The following is a 15,668-nucleotide window of genomic DNA, read 5'->3' on the forward strand; positions in this document are numbered from 1 at the left end:
GAATAAACTTGGAATAACTTTGAAGAACACGTTTTAATTCAATGACGTTTTGTTTGATTTGAGAATACAACAGTGGGTTATGAAAAAGGAACAAAATGTATATAAACACAAAGGTGCGCATAGCAGCACAAGTTAGGTAGTGGTGGTAGGGTTGCCAGGATTGCTATTCCAACAAAATCCAATCCAAATCCAGTCCAAATCCAGTCAAAATCCAATCAAAATGCAATGCTAATCCAATCCACATCCAATCCAAATTCAATCCAATCCAAAACCAATACAAATCCAATCCAAATCCGATCCAACTCCAATCCAAATCCGATTCAAATCCAATAAGGCAATCCATGAGACAGATGCGATCAGCTGATTTTCTTTGTTTACCATGTATTTTTGACACTCGTCGGTCGGGGTGACAGTTGAACACAAAGGAATTTGTTAAGCACCGAGAACACTCCACGAAAATTTGGTAAGCTGCACGTACACTGTGTTTACAATTTTAGCTGTCACCCCCATCGCGATATGTCGCCATGGATTGCCTTATCCAAATTCTATCCAAATCCAATCAAAATTCAAATCCATATTTAAATCCAATCCAAATCCATTTCTAATCCAATCCAAAGCCAAATCCAATCCAAATCCAATTCAAATCCAATCCAAATCCAATCCAATACAAATCCAATCCAAATTCAATCCAATTCCAATCCAAATCCAATCCAAATCCAATCCAAATCCAATCCAAATCCAATCCAAATCCAATCCAAATCCAATCCAAATCCAATCCAAATCCAATCCAAATCCAATCCAAATCCAATCCAAATCCAATCCAAATCCAATCCAAATCCAATCCAAATCCAATCCAAATCCAATCCAAATCCAATCCAAATCCAATCCAAATCCAATCCAAATCCAATCCAAATCCAATCCAAATCCAATCCAAATCCAATCCAAATCCAATCCAAATCCAATCCAAATCCAATCCAAATCCAATCCAAATCCAATCCAAATCCAATCCAAATCCAATCCAAATCCAATCCAAATCCAATCCAAATCCAATCCAAATCCAATCCAAATCCAATCCAAATCCAATCCAAATCCAATCCAAATCCAATCCAAATCCAATCCAAATCCAATCCAAATCCAATCCAAATCCAATCCAAATCCAATCCAAATCCAATCCAAATCCAATCCAAATCCAAATCCAAATCCAAATCCAATCCAAATCCAATCCAAATCCAATCCAAATCCAATCCAAATCCAATCCAAATCCAATCCAAATCCAATCCAAATCCAATCCAAATTCAATCCAAATCCAATCCAAATCCAAATCCAATCCAAATCCAATCCAAATTCAATCCAAATCCTATCCAAATCCAATCCAAATCTAATACAAATCCAATCCAAATCCAATCCAAATCCAATCCAAATCCAATCCAAATCCAATCCAAATCCAATCCAAATCCAATCCAAATCCAATCCAAATCCAATCCAAATCCAATCCAAATCCAATCCAAATCCAATCCAAATCCAATTCAAATCCAATCCAAATCCAATCCAAATCCAATCCAAATCCAATCCAAATCCAATCCAAATCCAATCCAAATCCAATCCAAATCCAATCCAAATCCAATCCAAATCCAATCCAAATCCAATCCAAATCCAATCCAAATCCAATCCAAATCCAATCCAAATCCAATCCAAATCCAATCCAAATCCAATCCAAATCCAATCCAAATCCAATCCAAATCCAATCCAAATCCAATCCAAATCCAATCCAAATCCAATCCAAATCCAATCCAAATCCAATCCAAATCCAATCCAAATCCAATCCAAATCCAATCCAAATCCAATCCAAATCCAATCCAAATCCAATCCAAATCCAATCCAAATCCAATCCAAATCCAATCCAAATCCAATACAAATCCAATCCAAATCCAATCCAAATCCAATCCAAATCCAATCCAAATCCAATCCAAATCCAATCCAAATCCAATCCAAATCCAATCCAAATCCAATCCAAATCCAATACAAATCCAATCCAAATCCAATCCAAATCCTATCCAAATCCTATCCAAATCCTATCCAAATCCAATCCAAATCCAATCCAAATCTAATACAAATCCAATCCAAATCCAATCCAAATCCAATCCAAATCCAATCCAAATCCAATCCAAATCCAATCCAAATCCAATCCAAATCCAATCCAAATCCTATCCAAATCCTATCCAAATCCAATCCAAATCCAATCCAAATCTAATACAAATCCAATCCAAATCCAATCCAAATCCAATCCAAATCCAATCCAAATCTAATCCAAATCCAATCCAAATCCAATCCAAATCCAATCCAAATCCAACCCAAATCCAATCCAAATCCAATCCAAATCCAATCCAAATCCAATCCAAATCCAATCCAAATCCAATCCAAATCCAATCCAAATCCAATCCAAATCCAATCCAAATCCAATCCAAATTTGTGGTGATATTATCTGGTAGTGATTCGTCTGTACTGTATCTGTGGGAAATCGAGTAAACAGAATATATACGATTGGAGAACGACTCGAACGTGTTTGTTAATTCACAATCTGAAATACCACAAATTGGCAACGAGAGTGGGATATTTTTGCCTGGAACCGATTGGTTACGACGTGTGACTTGGCAGCTTGTCGCAGGTAAGTTGATTTTTCTGAAAAAGAGGCGGTTTGTTGTAATGAATGAGTGTTTCATTTTGACTATAGCATTGAGTCGGGGACGACATTTTCTGCTGTCGTCGAGTATTGAGGTAGTGTGAGAGAGAAGAGAAGAGCTGCCACGCAGGATAGTGGTGATCGATTGCTTCCGCGACGAGAAAGCAGGCTTTGGCTACCACGTCTAGACAGTGGTGTGATTGCTACCGCGATTTGACAGCGGCATTGGCTACCACGGCGGGGAAGTGGTGAATGATTGCTACCGCGGCGGGACAGCGCGGCTGCTACCGCGACTTGACAGCGACGTTGGCTACCACGACGTGAAAGTGGTGATTGATACTTGCTATCGTGTTTTGTTTTGATACTGAGATTGGGGCGAAGATTGTTTTCTCGACACCAGGCTCTGCGAAGTTAATTGTTTTTTCGATATTAGTTGGACGTTCGAAACATCAGGTAAATAATGTTTTTCTTTTGCTTTACGATACACTGAACAGATTGTTATTTAGGGATGGACAAATCTCGAATGTTCGCAAGTTTGCCGCCTTTTTCCTGCGCAGATGTGCCGCTTACGGATCGCAGGCAAAAGTGGATGACCTGGAAACGCGGTTTTGAAATTTTTCTCCGGGCTGCAAAGGTCGAAGATGCTGCTGAAAAGAAGGATTCGCTTTTGGCTCACGGTGGTTTTGAACTGCAGGATATTTTCTTCAATATTCCGGGAGCAGATGTTGAAGCGAAGGAAGATAACGATTGTTATGCCATTGCCATAGAGAAACTGGACAGCTATTTTGCTCCACAGCGACACGAAGCTCATGAACGTTACGTTTTCTGGGCTATGAAGCCGGAACCCGGTGAGAGCTTGACAAAGTTTTTGATGAGGACGCAAACACACGCCTCGAAGTGCAATTTTGGGAAAACTTCCACTGACAGCTCTTCCATAGCTGTGATTGACAAAATGCTCCAGTTTGTCCCAGCTTCTCTCCGTGAAAAACTACTACAGGCGACGGATTTGACAATAGACGAAGTTGTTAAACAGGTGAACGCTTTCGAGACATCCCGTTCTGCTAGCGAACAGATCAGCGGTCAAGCGATATTGCCAGCGGTGAGTAAAAATACGGAGTCGGTGCAACGAGTGAAAGCATATTGCAAATTCTGTGGGAAAAATCACGGACCAGGACAAAACTGCGCTGCTTGGAATAAAACGTGTGGCAACTGTGGAAAGGTGGGACATTTCCGGGCAGTTTGTTTCAGCCGTATGGGTCAACCTGGAAGCTCAACAGGTTCTAGTAATCAGCCACCGACGAAGTCTGCTATCAAAAGGAATTACAGTCAAACATTTCAGCCTAGTGCAACAGCATTCGGGAAACAACGGCGAACAGGTACTTCCTTTCCCCCTCGGCGGTTGCACGCGATAGCTGATGAGGAAGAAGAAGTAAATATCGAACTTGTCGAAATGGTATCTTCGGCGATTGATTCAGAAGAGCTGGTATGGGTTAAAGTGGGAGGCGTTATCATCGAAATGCAGATAGATTCCGGTGTTCATTCGAACATTGTTGATGACAGAACTTGGGAAATGATGCTGAATAACGGGGTGGAGACATTGGCAAGGGGAAACCAGTCGGACAAGAAGTTCAAAGCGTACGCACAGAGAGATTGCCTGGAGGTGTTAGAAATGTTCGACGCAGAGGTCATCATTAACGATGGAAATAAGGAACTAAAAACAAACGCACGTTTCTATGTAGTGAGAGATGGGCCTCAGCCTTTGCTCGGCAAACACACGGCGCAGCAGTTGGGAGTTTTGGTTGTCGGTCTTCCTAGTCAACAATCTCTACAGAACGTTGGCAGCATTCGACCGTTTCCTAGTGTTCGTGGTGTGAAAATACATATCCCGGTTGACAAATCCGTCCAGCCAGTTGTTCAACGATTTCGGAGATTTCCCTTTGCTACGTTGGAGCGTGTGGACGACAAGCTTAAGGAGTTACTGGCTAAAGACATCATTGAGAAGGTCTCTGAGCCTAGTCGATGGGTGTCACCGATGGTCGTGGTTATCAAGGACAGCGGTGATATACGTCTGTGCATCGATATGAGGCAAGTCAATAAAGCAGTTCTTCGCGAGACGCATCCACTTCCGACAATCGAAGATGTTCGATGGAAGCTCAATGGGGCGGTTTACTTCTCCAGGCTTGACATCAAGGATGCCTTCCACCAATTGGAGTTAGATGACGAGAGCAAACCTCTGACAACCTTCATCACTCACAAAGGTAAGTTTAACTAACAAATGAATGACTTTTGCTTCGAATATACAATGTTTTAATTGGGTGTTTTGTTTCATTACTCAAGGTCTCTTCCGTTACAAGAGACTCGTTTTTGGAATATCTTGTGCACCCGAGGTATTTCAAAAGACCATTGAACAAATTCTGTCGGATTGTGACCATACCATCAATTTCATTGATGACATAATCGTAGTAGGCAGAACTGAGCGGGAGCATGATGAGGAACTCCGCAAGGTTTTGGGTAGGCTGCGAGATTATGGAATTTTGTTGAATCAAGACAAATGTGCATTCAAACTAACTGCAATCGACTTCCTGGGACACAAATTTGATAAAGACGGTATGACTCCTTCTACAAGTAAAATAGAGGCTCTTCAAAGTTTCCGTGCACCAGCTACCTGTGAGGAGGTCAGAAGTTTCTTGGGTCTCGTCAACTACGTTGGTGCATTTATCCCAGACCTTGCTACAATATCATTCCCTCTTAGAGAACTTACGAAGAACAAAGCTGTTTTTAAATGGAATCTGGAAGAACAAAAAGCTTTCGATAAACTACTAAAAGCAATAAGTCATATCGATCGACTTTCGCACTTTGATCCTGGACTCAAAACTAGAGTTGTCGCAGATGCTTCCCCAGTTGGACTGGGAGCAGTGTTTCTGCAATTTTTCGAAGGAATGCCAAGGGTCATATCGTACGCTAGCAAAAGTTTGACCGAAACGGAGCAGCGTTATGCCCAGACGGAGAAAGAGGCTTTAGCTTTAGTTTGGGCGGTTGAGCGGTTTCAAATTTATCTGGTCGGAATTAAGTTTGAATTGGAAACTGATCATAAACCTTTGGAAGCAATCTTTTCACCGGATTCGTCACCCTGTTTAAGGGTAGAACGGTGGGTTCTGCGTTTACAAGCGTTCAGCTACGAGGTGGTTTACCGTAAAGGGAAAGCAAACATAGCTGATTCTCTATCAAGACTTGCTCAATCACAAGTACTGGAACCGTTTGATCCAGATTGTGATGTTTATGTACGTAATGTACTTGAGTTGGAAGCAGTGGATATCGGTGAGCTGGAAAAAGCTTCTAGTGAGGATCCTGAACTTCGGGAATTGCGAGAATATCTTGATCGAGGAGTATGGAACTATACCTCAAGCACTGTCAAAGCTTATCACGCGTTTCGGAACGAGCTCGGCAAAGTAGGAGAATTGGTAGTAAGAGGTTCCAGATTGATTGTACCTGCAAGCATGAGACAGAGGATGCTACAACTGGCTCATGAGGGACACCCAGGTCGAACCAAAATGCAACAACGATTGCGTCTATCGTATTGGTGGCCTGGAATGGATGAGTCTATTGCCCGCATAGTAGATAGTTGTGAAGGTTGCCGTCTAGTCGGTCAACCCGATAGACCAGAACCCATGGAAAGGCGCAAACTGCCAGAGGCTCCGTGGATCGACATTGCTATAGACTTCCTTGGTCCATTGCCCTCTGGAGATTATCTTCTTGTAATTATTGACTATTATAGTCGATATAAAGAAGTAGAGATACTGCAGAAAATTACAGCCAAAGAGACATCTGAACGGCTTGAGAAGATTTTTGTAAGGCTAGGTTTTCCTCGAACAATAACCCTGGATAACGGACGACAGTTTGTAAGTGTGGAGTTTGAACGATACTGCCGCAATAGAGGAATTATTCTGAACAAAACCACGCCGTACTGGCCCCAAGAGAATGGCCTTGTGGAACGCCAAAACCGCTCTTTGATGAAACGACTAAAAATTAGTCAGGTTTTGAATCGTGATTGGAAGCGAGAGCTTCTTACTTACTTGTCGATGTATTATTCGACTCCACACAGCACAACTGGAACAACTCCAGCAGAATTGATGTTCGGAAGAAACATCCGCACTAAATTACCGACTTTGAGAGATTTGAGTACTGAAGCGCCGCCAACAGAGTATAGAGACCGTGATTTACAGCAGAAGGAAAGGGGTAAAGTTACCGAAGATCTACGACGCAGAGCTAAACCATCTGAGCTGAATGTTGGGGATGAAGTGTACATGAAGAACGTCCTTCCAGGGAACAAGTTAACACCTACGTTCAACCCAAAGGTGATGACAGTGGCCGCAAAGCAGGGTTCTCGTGTTACAGTGCAGAATAACGAAACTGGAAAGTCTTACGACAGGAACTCCAGTCATCTAAAAAAAGTAGTGTTTGGGAACAGTGGTATAATGACTATCGGTATTATTACCTTTTTATTATTTTTATAATATATTCTATTCACAGGTCAAAACGACGATGAAGAAACAAATGCAGAATCGCTTAATGAGGCAAATCCAACGAGTTCTGGGAATATGCATGTGACGATTCCAGAAGTTGAGGATCCACCATCCGAAGAGGTCCCCATAGATCAGGAGAAGCCCGATCATCGGAATAGGTCACAGCGTGAAATCAGGAAACCCAAACGTTTTGATGATTGCATTTTAGATTACTAATTACGTGGAATATCTCTGTTTAAAGAAGGGGAAATGTGGTGATATTATCTGGTAGTGATTCGTCTGTACTGTATCTGTGGGAAATCGAGTAAACAGAATATATACGATTGGAGAACGACTCGAACGTGTTTGTTAATTCACAATCTGAAATACCACAAAATTCAATCCAAATCCTATCCAAATCCTATCCAAATCCTATCCAAATCCAATCCAAATCCAATCCAAATCCAATCCAAATCCAATCCAAATCCAATCCAAATCCAATCCAAATCCAATCAAAATCCAATCAAAATCCAATCCAAATCAAATCCAAATCCAATCCAAATCCAATCCAAATTCAATCCAAATCCAATCCAAATCCAATCCAAATCTAATCCAAATCCAATCCAAATCCAATCCAAATCCAATCCAAATCCTATCCAAATCCTATCCAAATCCTATCCAAATCCAATCCAAATCTAATCCAAATCCAATCCAAATCCAATCCAAATCCAATCTAAATCCAATCCAAATATAATCCATATGAAATTCAAATGCAATCCAAATCCAATCCAAATCTTATCCAAATCCAATCTCCAAATCCAATCCAAATCAATACCCAAATTCATTCCAAGTCAAATCCAATCCAAATCGAATCCAAATTCAATCTTATCTTCAGTAACGCTTTCGTCCATTGAAGCGAAATGCGTCGCGCTCAGTGAAATGTACCAAGAAGCGCTGTGGCTGCGACCACGGGGGTGAATCTTCATCACGAAAAGAGCCGCTCGTTTGATTGCTGGACACTAGCGAACCTGGTGGTGGAAAACAAGCTTTTTTGTACAGCGAGAGCTAGAGCGAGAGTAGGACGGGAGCGAGGCACGCTTTGATGATTTTTTATTTCTCTAAGGAAATTTATTCCAATCTAGTTCTCCAAGTGAAAATTTTACGACTTCCACCTCGAAACTTCAAATTTGTTCGGAGATACACATCTGTTCTGTGCTGCGACAGTTATTTCTAGACTTCAGCGATCACCAAGATCAACCAACAGTAGTGATGGAGGACAACCCGAGGTGTTTAGCATTCGTACGATCGGAGGGGATGAACAGATGCTTCAAACACCAGAACCCGATGAGTGATTCGTACAGAATTTGTGGGTCACGAAGAAGATTGTTCTGCAGTGCCTCTCAACCGGTCGTATATATTGAGGAGGAGTGTGCAGCGAAGCACTGAAAGACTTACATTTATTTGAAACAATATAAAACAAAATTTTATCAATTTTATTTAAACTAAACGATTAAATAATACGTTACATATTTATAAGATATATTCAGCATTCTCAGCATTATCACAACTCCGCCTTCAGTCGCTTCAGCGCGCCGTAGTTCAGCAGAACATTCCTCAGCTGAATCTGCACGTTGCCGCACTCAACCACGTACTCCAGTGCCCGCCCGAACTTGGTCCGCGCGCTCTGCAACGTCGCCGGAATCAGAATCCCGAACCACCTGATCGGATCGATGTGACCCGTTTCCTTATCCACCGGGTGGTTGTCCAGCGACAACTGGACCTGTCCCAGCTCGTCCCGATTCTCGGTCAACGAGTTCAATGCACTAAAATCCCGGTAGTCCTCGGTCGGAAGCTGCACCGCCGAAACCGAGTGCGCCCCCTTGGTGAACCGGGTGTGCGCCAAGTCCAGTTGACCATCGTTCGTGACGGCTTCGATTGTGGTTTTCAGTCTCACTTCCTGCTCCATGAGCTCCAGCGAGTGGAGCAGCAGTTTGTCCATCAGTTGGCACACTTCATCGCGGGATTTCGGCATGTTTAGACGGAATTTTCTTGTTCGGAAGTTGAATTTTTACTTCTCCGATGATGAAAATTTCCAATTGATTGCAATCAAAACAATCATCATGTGATTTTGACGTTTCTCGCTGTCATGATTTTGACATCGATTTCATTTTTCGAACATTGAAATTTATAGATTCGGATTTTATAGGCCAGTTTCTAAATCCAGTGCCAAGTTGTCAGTCGAAACTGTCAACACACGAGACGCAGAGGAAAAGTGAGTCTGCACGCACGACGCGAGTGATTTGGATTTTAGGTGATTTTCCGTGAGTTTTCCGCGAATTTTGCTGTGAATCAGTGGGAGCAGTGACCGGCCTTCGCCATGTCCAAGAATGAAAACCGGGAAGCGACCATCCGGCAGCTTTACAGCGAGTTGAACAAGCAAGGTTCCAATGGGGAGTATGAGAAAGCCCTGAAGTCGGCCAACAAAAGTGAGTATAGGCGCGACGTGACATACAGTGTTGCATAGCTGGGCGTTGCGTTGCATCGTTTCTGAGGTCACGCCGGTTTGAATGTTGCGCGTACCGTAGTATGGTGTTGTATGCCCCATCATAGATTTAATTGTCAACCCGAGTAAAAAAATGGCGTGTAATCCAAGTACGTAGCCAGCTTTTCGATCAGAGGGGGGAGGGCGAGCACCCTTGGCAAATTTATACATACTAGCTTTTTTACTAAACGCAACACGATGAAATTGAATATAATAACCAAGGTTGCAACCATTCATTTGCTAGTAACTCAGTTCAGAAGCATGCTATCGAAAAACAATGTATGGATGAATTTAACCTTGTAGTTTTATCTGAAAGTTTGCCGAATAACATTGGGGTCGCACACGCATTCCAAAGTCGTGAGCGAGCTGTGAAGAAAACTTTCCACAGCATGAATGAAATTTATATTCACCGCGTGGAGAGTTGCCTTCACAGCTCGCTCACGACTTTGGTATACGTTTGCGACCCCAATGTTATTCGGCAAACTTTCAGATAAAACAACAAGGCTAAATTCATCCATACATTGTTTTTCGATAGCATGCTTCTGAACCGAGATAATAGCAAATGAATGTAAATCTTTGCAAATGAATGGTCGCAACCTTGATAATAACAATGTATTCTAAAAACATTATCTAACTCTTCAGCAGTCACGCTGTGGTATTTTGTGCAATGCGTTGAAAAAAGCTCGCATGTTCTACACAAATCACCGTGATGCTAGTAACGATGGCCAAATTCTGGAAGATTGAGCATTTTTTTTTTATCGAAATTCGTCGGATGATTTTTTGAAATTATCGTTATGTCTTCCATGACTAACTGGAGTTATTTTAGTAAGTAATGCACATGCTCAACGCAGAGCATAGTACTATAGAAATATCAACTGGCGTATTTCGTGAAGGATCATTGGAAGGATTCTTGATGGCGTTCTCGTAAAAGTATCACTGGAAGAAACCCTCGAGGTATCCCGGTAAGAATTTCTGAAGGGAATCCTTAGAGAAATTCTTCAAGAATGTCCTGCAGTATTTCCGAAGAACTCGCAATTAGTGGATTTTGTTGGAATACCTGAAGGTATTCTTGGACGAATCCTTGCACACTACGATGAGCTCAGCAATCGCCGGCACCGCCGTGGCTCAGTAAATATTCAAACTGAATCTTGACAAAAAAATACGTTTGTTGACTGAATTTCGGCAAAATATTTCCTGAACAAACAACACGATTGCTGAGATCTCGTTGAAAAACAAGTTTGCTGAGTGCTCGGCGGTGCCAATCTCGGTAAAAAGCAAGAACAATTGCCAAGAATCAACGAAAATCATTAAGTGTGTTGAATGTATTTAAAAATAAAGAGTCTGAAGGAATTTTCCTAGAGAAGGAAGGAAACACTGGGAGAATTTCGAAAAAAAAATGTTCGAACTCTTCCAGGATTCCCTAAAGTTCTGAAAGCGCTTCTAGCTTGTAAGCACTTATTTGTTCAAAGTAACTCTTCTGTGATATGCGTGTAGCTTGAAAGAACCCCTCGTGGACTAATTGCAAGAATTTCTGATAAAATCCTCGAAGAAACTGATAGAGGGATTCCTGAAGGAATCCTTGGAAAAGATTTAGGCAACGTTTTTGAGAAATTCCAAGAGAAACTTCTGGAGAAATCCTTACACCAAACAAGGAAGGAGACCCCTGGTTATGTTTTTGAAGAAATCCTAGGATAACTCCTAGAATAATCGTTGGAGAAAACCCTTGAAGTATTCCCAGAGGAATTTCTGTAGGAGTCCCTTGTCATTTTTTGGAAGAAACATTTACTTTCTACGAACTTTCTAGAGGAACACTCTCAAAACATCGTTGGAAAAACTCCCAGAGGAATCTCTGTAGGAGTTCTTGAAAAAATCATTGGATAACTTCTTGGCTGAATTCTTGGAGGAAAACAGAATCTCAGGATATATTCCTGAAAGAATCGCAGGACGAATTTTTGAATGAATTCCTCTGCAAAAGCTTTCTGGGTGATAATTGTAAAAGAATTCCTGGATGATTTCTTGGAGAATTTCCTGGCTCCTGTATGCATTCCATTAACATTATCTTAAAGTATTCCTATACAAATCGCTGGAGGAATTCCTCTAGAAATCCTCGAAGTAATTTAAAAAAAAAGACACTACACCGTCTTCAACCAGAGGTTGCACAGACTGAACAATCACTAACATTAGGCAACGGACAATACGGAACACCCAGTGGACCAATGAAGAATTTTTCGTTTGACGAAAAGTTTCCTCCGACTGGAGCGGGAATCGAACCCTCACTCCGTGGCACTCACAAAACGCCTAAACGACTGACGCCGTTAACCGCACGGCCACGAAGCCCACATTTAGAAAAATCTTCAGGTAATCGTGGATGCATCTATGGAAAAGATGATGGCAGGATTTCCGAAATTTTTGATGGAACCCCTGAATCATGATCACGAGTGGAATTCCTTAAATAATCACTAGAACACCATCTAAACCATGCTTGTAAGAATTCCCGGAGCAATCCCTGAAAAAAAAAATACTGAAGGAATTCCTGAAGGAAATCCTAGAGGAATACTTGCAGGAATGCCTGGAGGAACCCCTGCAGGACATTTTGGATAAGCTTCTGTAAGAATTCCAGAAGGAATTCCTGGAGAGATCCATGAAGGAGTTTTTGAAAGAATACCTGGAGTATTTTTCGGAGCAATTCTTGGAAGAATTCTTGAAGGCATTATTAGTGGACTTCCTGAAAGAATCCCTAGAGGCATTTTTGTAGGAATTCCTGGAGGAATTCTATTATATCTGGAGGATATAATGGAGGAATCCCTGAAGAATCTCTGGAGGAAATACTGGAGGAATGCCTCGAGGAACTTCTGGAAAAATTCCTGGAGGAATCTCTGGAGAAATCTCGGAAGGAATCCCTGTTAAAATTCCATGGTGAATTCCAGGAACAATTTATAGAAGAATCTTTAGAGGAATTTTGGGAGGAATCCCTGGAAAAATTTCTGAAGAAATTCTTAAAGAAATTCCTGGAGGAATTCCTAGAGCAATTTCTGGACGAAAGGAATTCTTAGATGAAAATGAGTAACACCTGAAGGAGTTCCTGAAGAAACCACAGGAGGAATTCCGGAAGCAATCCCAGCAGGAATTCTTGAGAAAATAAAAAAAAACCTCCTGGAGGAAATCCTGGATTAATCCTTGGAGGAATTTTCAAAATAACCTCTGGAGTTGTTCCTGAAAAAATCACAGAAGGAATTCCTGAAGAAATCCCTGAGGAATCCCGGAAACTTTTTTAACGAACTCCTGTAAGATTGTTTTGTAGGAATGTCGGGAAAAAGTCTGAAGCAATCCATGCCTGCAGTGATTGCTGGACGAATTATTTAATGAAAGAATCCTTGGATAGACTCCTAAAGGAGTTTTGGTACGAAATGTTTAAAGAATTCTAGATTAATTTTTGAATAAAAATATCTCGTAAAAATTTTTTTTTGACGTGTTCTATGAATGAAAATTACTAAATTTAACCCCCTCGGGGTGTAATCTTTACCTTGCCTTTCAGTTCTGGCCTTGGACCAAAACGAGCAGAAGGCACTCCAGTGCAAGCTCGTTTGTCTGATTCAGCTGTCCAAGTTCGAAGAGGTGATCAAGTTTCTGGACCGTATGCAGCCCCCGTATGATTGCACCTTCGAGCGGGCGTACTGCGAGTACCGGCTGAACCAGCCGGAGGCCGCTTTGAAAACGATCCAGAACAGCGGCATCAAGCAGTTGCCACCGAACCTGAAGGAACTGATGGCACAGATTCTCTATCGGTAGGACACTTGGGTTTTGTTTCTTGTTTTTTTTTTCTGATATACCTAATGTTTCGGTTTCAGTTTGGAAAGGCACGAGGAATGCTACGAGCTATACAAGGACATCATCAAGAACACCAGCGATGACTACGACGATGAACGAACTACCAATCTGAGCGCCGTAGTTGCCAATCTTTGTGTGGACGGTTCCAAGAAGGAGCTACCTGTGCTGCGTGAGGATACGTACGAGCTTACGTACAACGCAGCATGTGCCCTGGCAGGAAAGCAACAATTCCCGGAGGCCGAGAAGAAGCTTCGTACTAGCGAGAAGCTTTGCCGGGAATTCCTCGAAGAAGATGGTGCCACCGAGGAGGACATCATGGATGAATTGGCAATCATCAAGGTACAGTTGGCTTATTGTCTGCAGATGCAAGGTAAGTCCAAGGAAGCTTCCGTTATCTACGCCGATGCGTTGAAACACAAAACTAATGATCAGGCCTTGACGGCTGTGGCCAGTAACAATTTGGTGGTCACTAACAAAGATCAGAATGTGTTCGACTCGAAGAAGAAGATGAAGGCAGCCACTTCGGAACAGGCAGAACATAAGCTAACTTCTAAGCAGAAAAAAGTAATTGCATTCAACAATTGTTTGTTGGCTTTCTTCACCAATCAATCCGATTGTCACATGTTGGCCAGTCGTTTGGGTAATTCTTATCCAGATTTAGAATTCCAATCGTTGCTAATCCGTGTCAGTCAGCTGGCACGAGACAAGAAGTATAAGGATGCCATTGAGCTGTTGGAAACCTATTCCAAAAAGCAACCGAAGCAAGAGCTAGAGGTGAAGTTTGCTATTGTTCACCTTCAGTTGCTTGCTGGTAATAGAAAGGCCGCCGTAGAAATCCTAGAGAGCCTTGGCGAATCCAAGTATCGTCCGGGAGTAGTATCCGCTTTAGTTACTCTCTATTTGGGTCTTGACAACAAGAATGCTGCTTCCGCTATCCTAAAGAATGCCGTCGATTGGTACAAAAAGAACAAGTCTACCGCTGGCGGTGACCTCACCGACATGTGGCGTCAAGCTGCTAGCTTCCATTTGCGTGGTGGCGAATCCGAAACCGCTGCCAAGAGTTTGGAAGAGCTCCTGAAGACCAATCCTTCTGATATGAAGATCCTTGCCCAGCTAGTTATCGCTTACGCCCAATTCAATCCGAAAAAGGCTCAGGAAGCTAGCAAGAAACTCCCCGCTCTTGAAACGCTTACCACGACGTCGGAAATCGATGCTTTGGAAGCCACTAACTGGATGATGATTGCCAAGGCAGTCAAAAAGAAGATGCCCGCTTCGGGCAAAACGGACCAATCACCGAGTACGCCGAGCAGCGAGATCGCCAAACAGAAGAAGAAAACCGTCCGCAAACGCAAGGGCAAACTACCGAAGAACTACGACGCCAGCGCGGTTCCGGACCCGGAACGGTGGCTGCCACGCTATGAACGTTCCGGATATCGCAAGAAGCGCGATCGCCGCGTGAAGGAGATCATCAAGGGCAGTCAGGGAACGGCCTCTGGACAGGCGGACCAATAGTAAGATTTTTGACAATAAATGGGACTATCTTTTAAAATTAACATCTATTTTTTTACAGTGACATGAGCAAGGCCTACAATCAGACCAAGCAGTCTCCAGCCACACCGGCTGCGCATGAGATGCCTGCTTCCGGACCTGCCCCCAGGCAGCTGCCGAGAAAGAGCCAGCACAAGAAAAAGAAGGGCAAGCATTAAGTTGGCGCTGTTTTCATAATGCATTTACGTGAGTATGTTCTAGAGGTGAACTGTGTTTGGAATAAAATGTTGCATCAGAAATATGAGTCGGATCTTAATTTTGGTGACAATCCTTTGCGTTGCGGATATCGAATATTTTACTCATAGAAGTTTTTGTAATGGAAATTAAATTGAGTTAAACCAGAAGGACTTGCGATTGGAAACTCGGTTCGTAGAACTGCCGATCTCTCAACTTCTTTAGGAGCACCCGCATACTCGCCGATCTACTGAAGGACCGTGGGTTCGGCATCGTAGCACTGCAGGAAGTGTGTTGGACAGAATCCATGGTGGAAACTGAAAGCACTGATGATGACAAGGACGCATTTTAAGCGCAACTCGAAAACGAGTTACGACTGCTGCCTAAGCCACGA

At 42.5% G+C, this 15,668-nt stretch overlaps 3 protein-coding genes across 6 annotated transcripts in view; 2 read left to right on the plus strand and 1 right to left on the minus strand.

Annotated features, from left to right (window-relative positions):
• LOC134289492 (signal recognition particle subunit SRP72-like) overlaps positions 1-15,339 on the plus strand; it is a 107,362-nt gene extending 92,023 nt beyond the window's left edge. The window contains exons 1-4 of one of the 2 annotated variants that reach the window (XM_062855370.1): positions 9,420-9,668; positions 13,260-13,509; positions 13,573-15,063; positions 15,123-15,339. In XM_062855370.1, the coding sequence (XP_062711354.1) occupies positions 9,560-9,668; positions 13,260-13,509; positions 13,573-15,063; positions 15,123-15,258 (1,986 nt within the window). In that variant the 5' untranslated portion in view covers positions 9,420-9,559 and the 3' untranslated portion in view covers positions 15,259-15,339. Of the gene's footprint in view, positions 1-9,419; positions 9,669-13,259; positions 13,510-13,572; positions 15,064-15,122 lie in introns of those variants that run through there. The other variant, XM_062855371.1, reaches the window with a different exon arrangement.
• LOC134291714 (uncharacterized protein K02A2.6-like) lies at positions 2,471-7,996 on the plus strand. Of its 3 annotated transcripts, none has more exons than XM_062859832.1 (3): positions 2,471-3,133; positions 3,187-7,150; positions 7,211-7,996. In XM_062859832.1, the coding sequence occupies exons 2-3, from the start codon at positions 4,960-4,962 to the stop codon at positions 7,417-7,419; spliced, it is 2,400 nt and encodes a 799-aa protein (XP_062715816.1). In that variant the 5' UTR covers positions 2,471-3,133; positions 3,187-4,959; the 3' UTR covers positions 7,420-7,996. The 3 variants fall into 3 exon arrangements, with proteins under 3 accessions (XP_062715816.1, XP_062715815.1, XP_062715817.1); XM_062859831.1 differs by having other exon boundaries at positions 2,471-2,665; positions 2,732-7,150; XM_062859833.1 differs by having other exon boundaries at positions 7,211-7,979.
• On the minus strand, positions 8,660-9,275 carry LOC134289495 (coiled-coil domain-containing protein 115-like). Its single transcript, XM_062855374.1, has one exon. The coding sequence runs from the start codon at positions 9,212-9,214 to the stop codon at positions 8,744-8,746; it is 471 nt and encodes a 156-aa protein (XP_062711358.1). The 5' UTR covers positions 9,215-9,275; the 3' UTR covers positions 8,660-8,743.
• Positions 15,340-15,668: the final 329 nt, after the last annotated feature.

The sequence above is a fragment of the Aedes albopictus genome, chromosome 3 (assembly GCF_035046485.1).
Source record: "Aedes albopictus strain Foshan chromosome 3, AalbF5, whole genome shotgun sequence".
Taxonomy (NCBI): domain Eukaryota; kingdom Metazoa; phylum Arthropoda; class Insecta; order Diptera; family Culicidae; genus Aedes; species Aedes albopictus.

Coding starts and splice junctions, on each gene's coding strand:
- LOC134291714 (XM_062859832.1), top strand. CDS start 4,960: ATGACTTTTGCTTCGAATATACAATGTTTTAATTGGGTGTTTTGTTTC. Junction 7,151..7,210: donor AGTAGTGTTTGGGAACAGTG/GTATAATGACTA, acceptor TTCTATTCACAG/GTCAAAACGACGATGAAGAA.
- LOC134289495 (XM_062855374.1), bottom strand. CDS start 9,214: ATGCCGAAATCCCGCGATGAAGTGTGCCAACTGATGGACAAACTGCTG.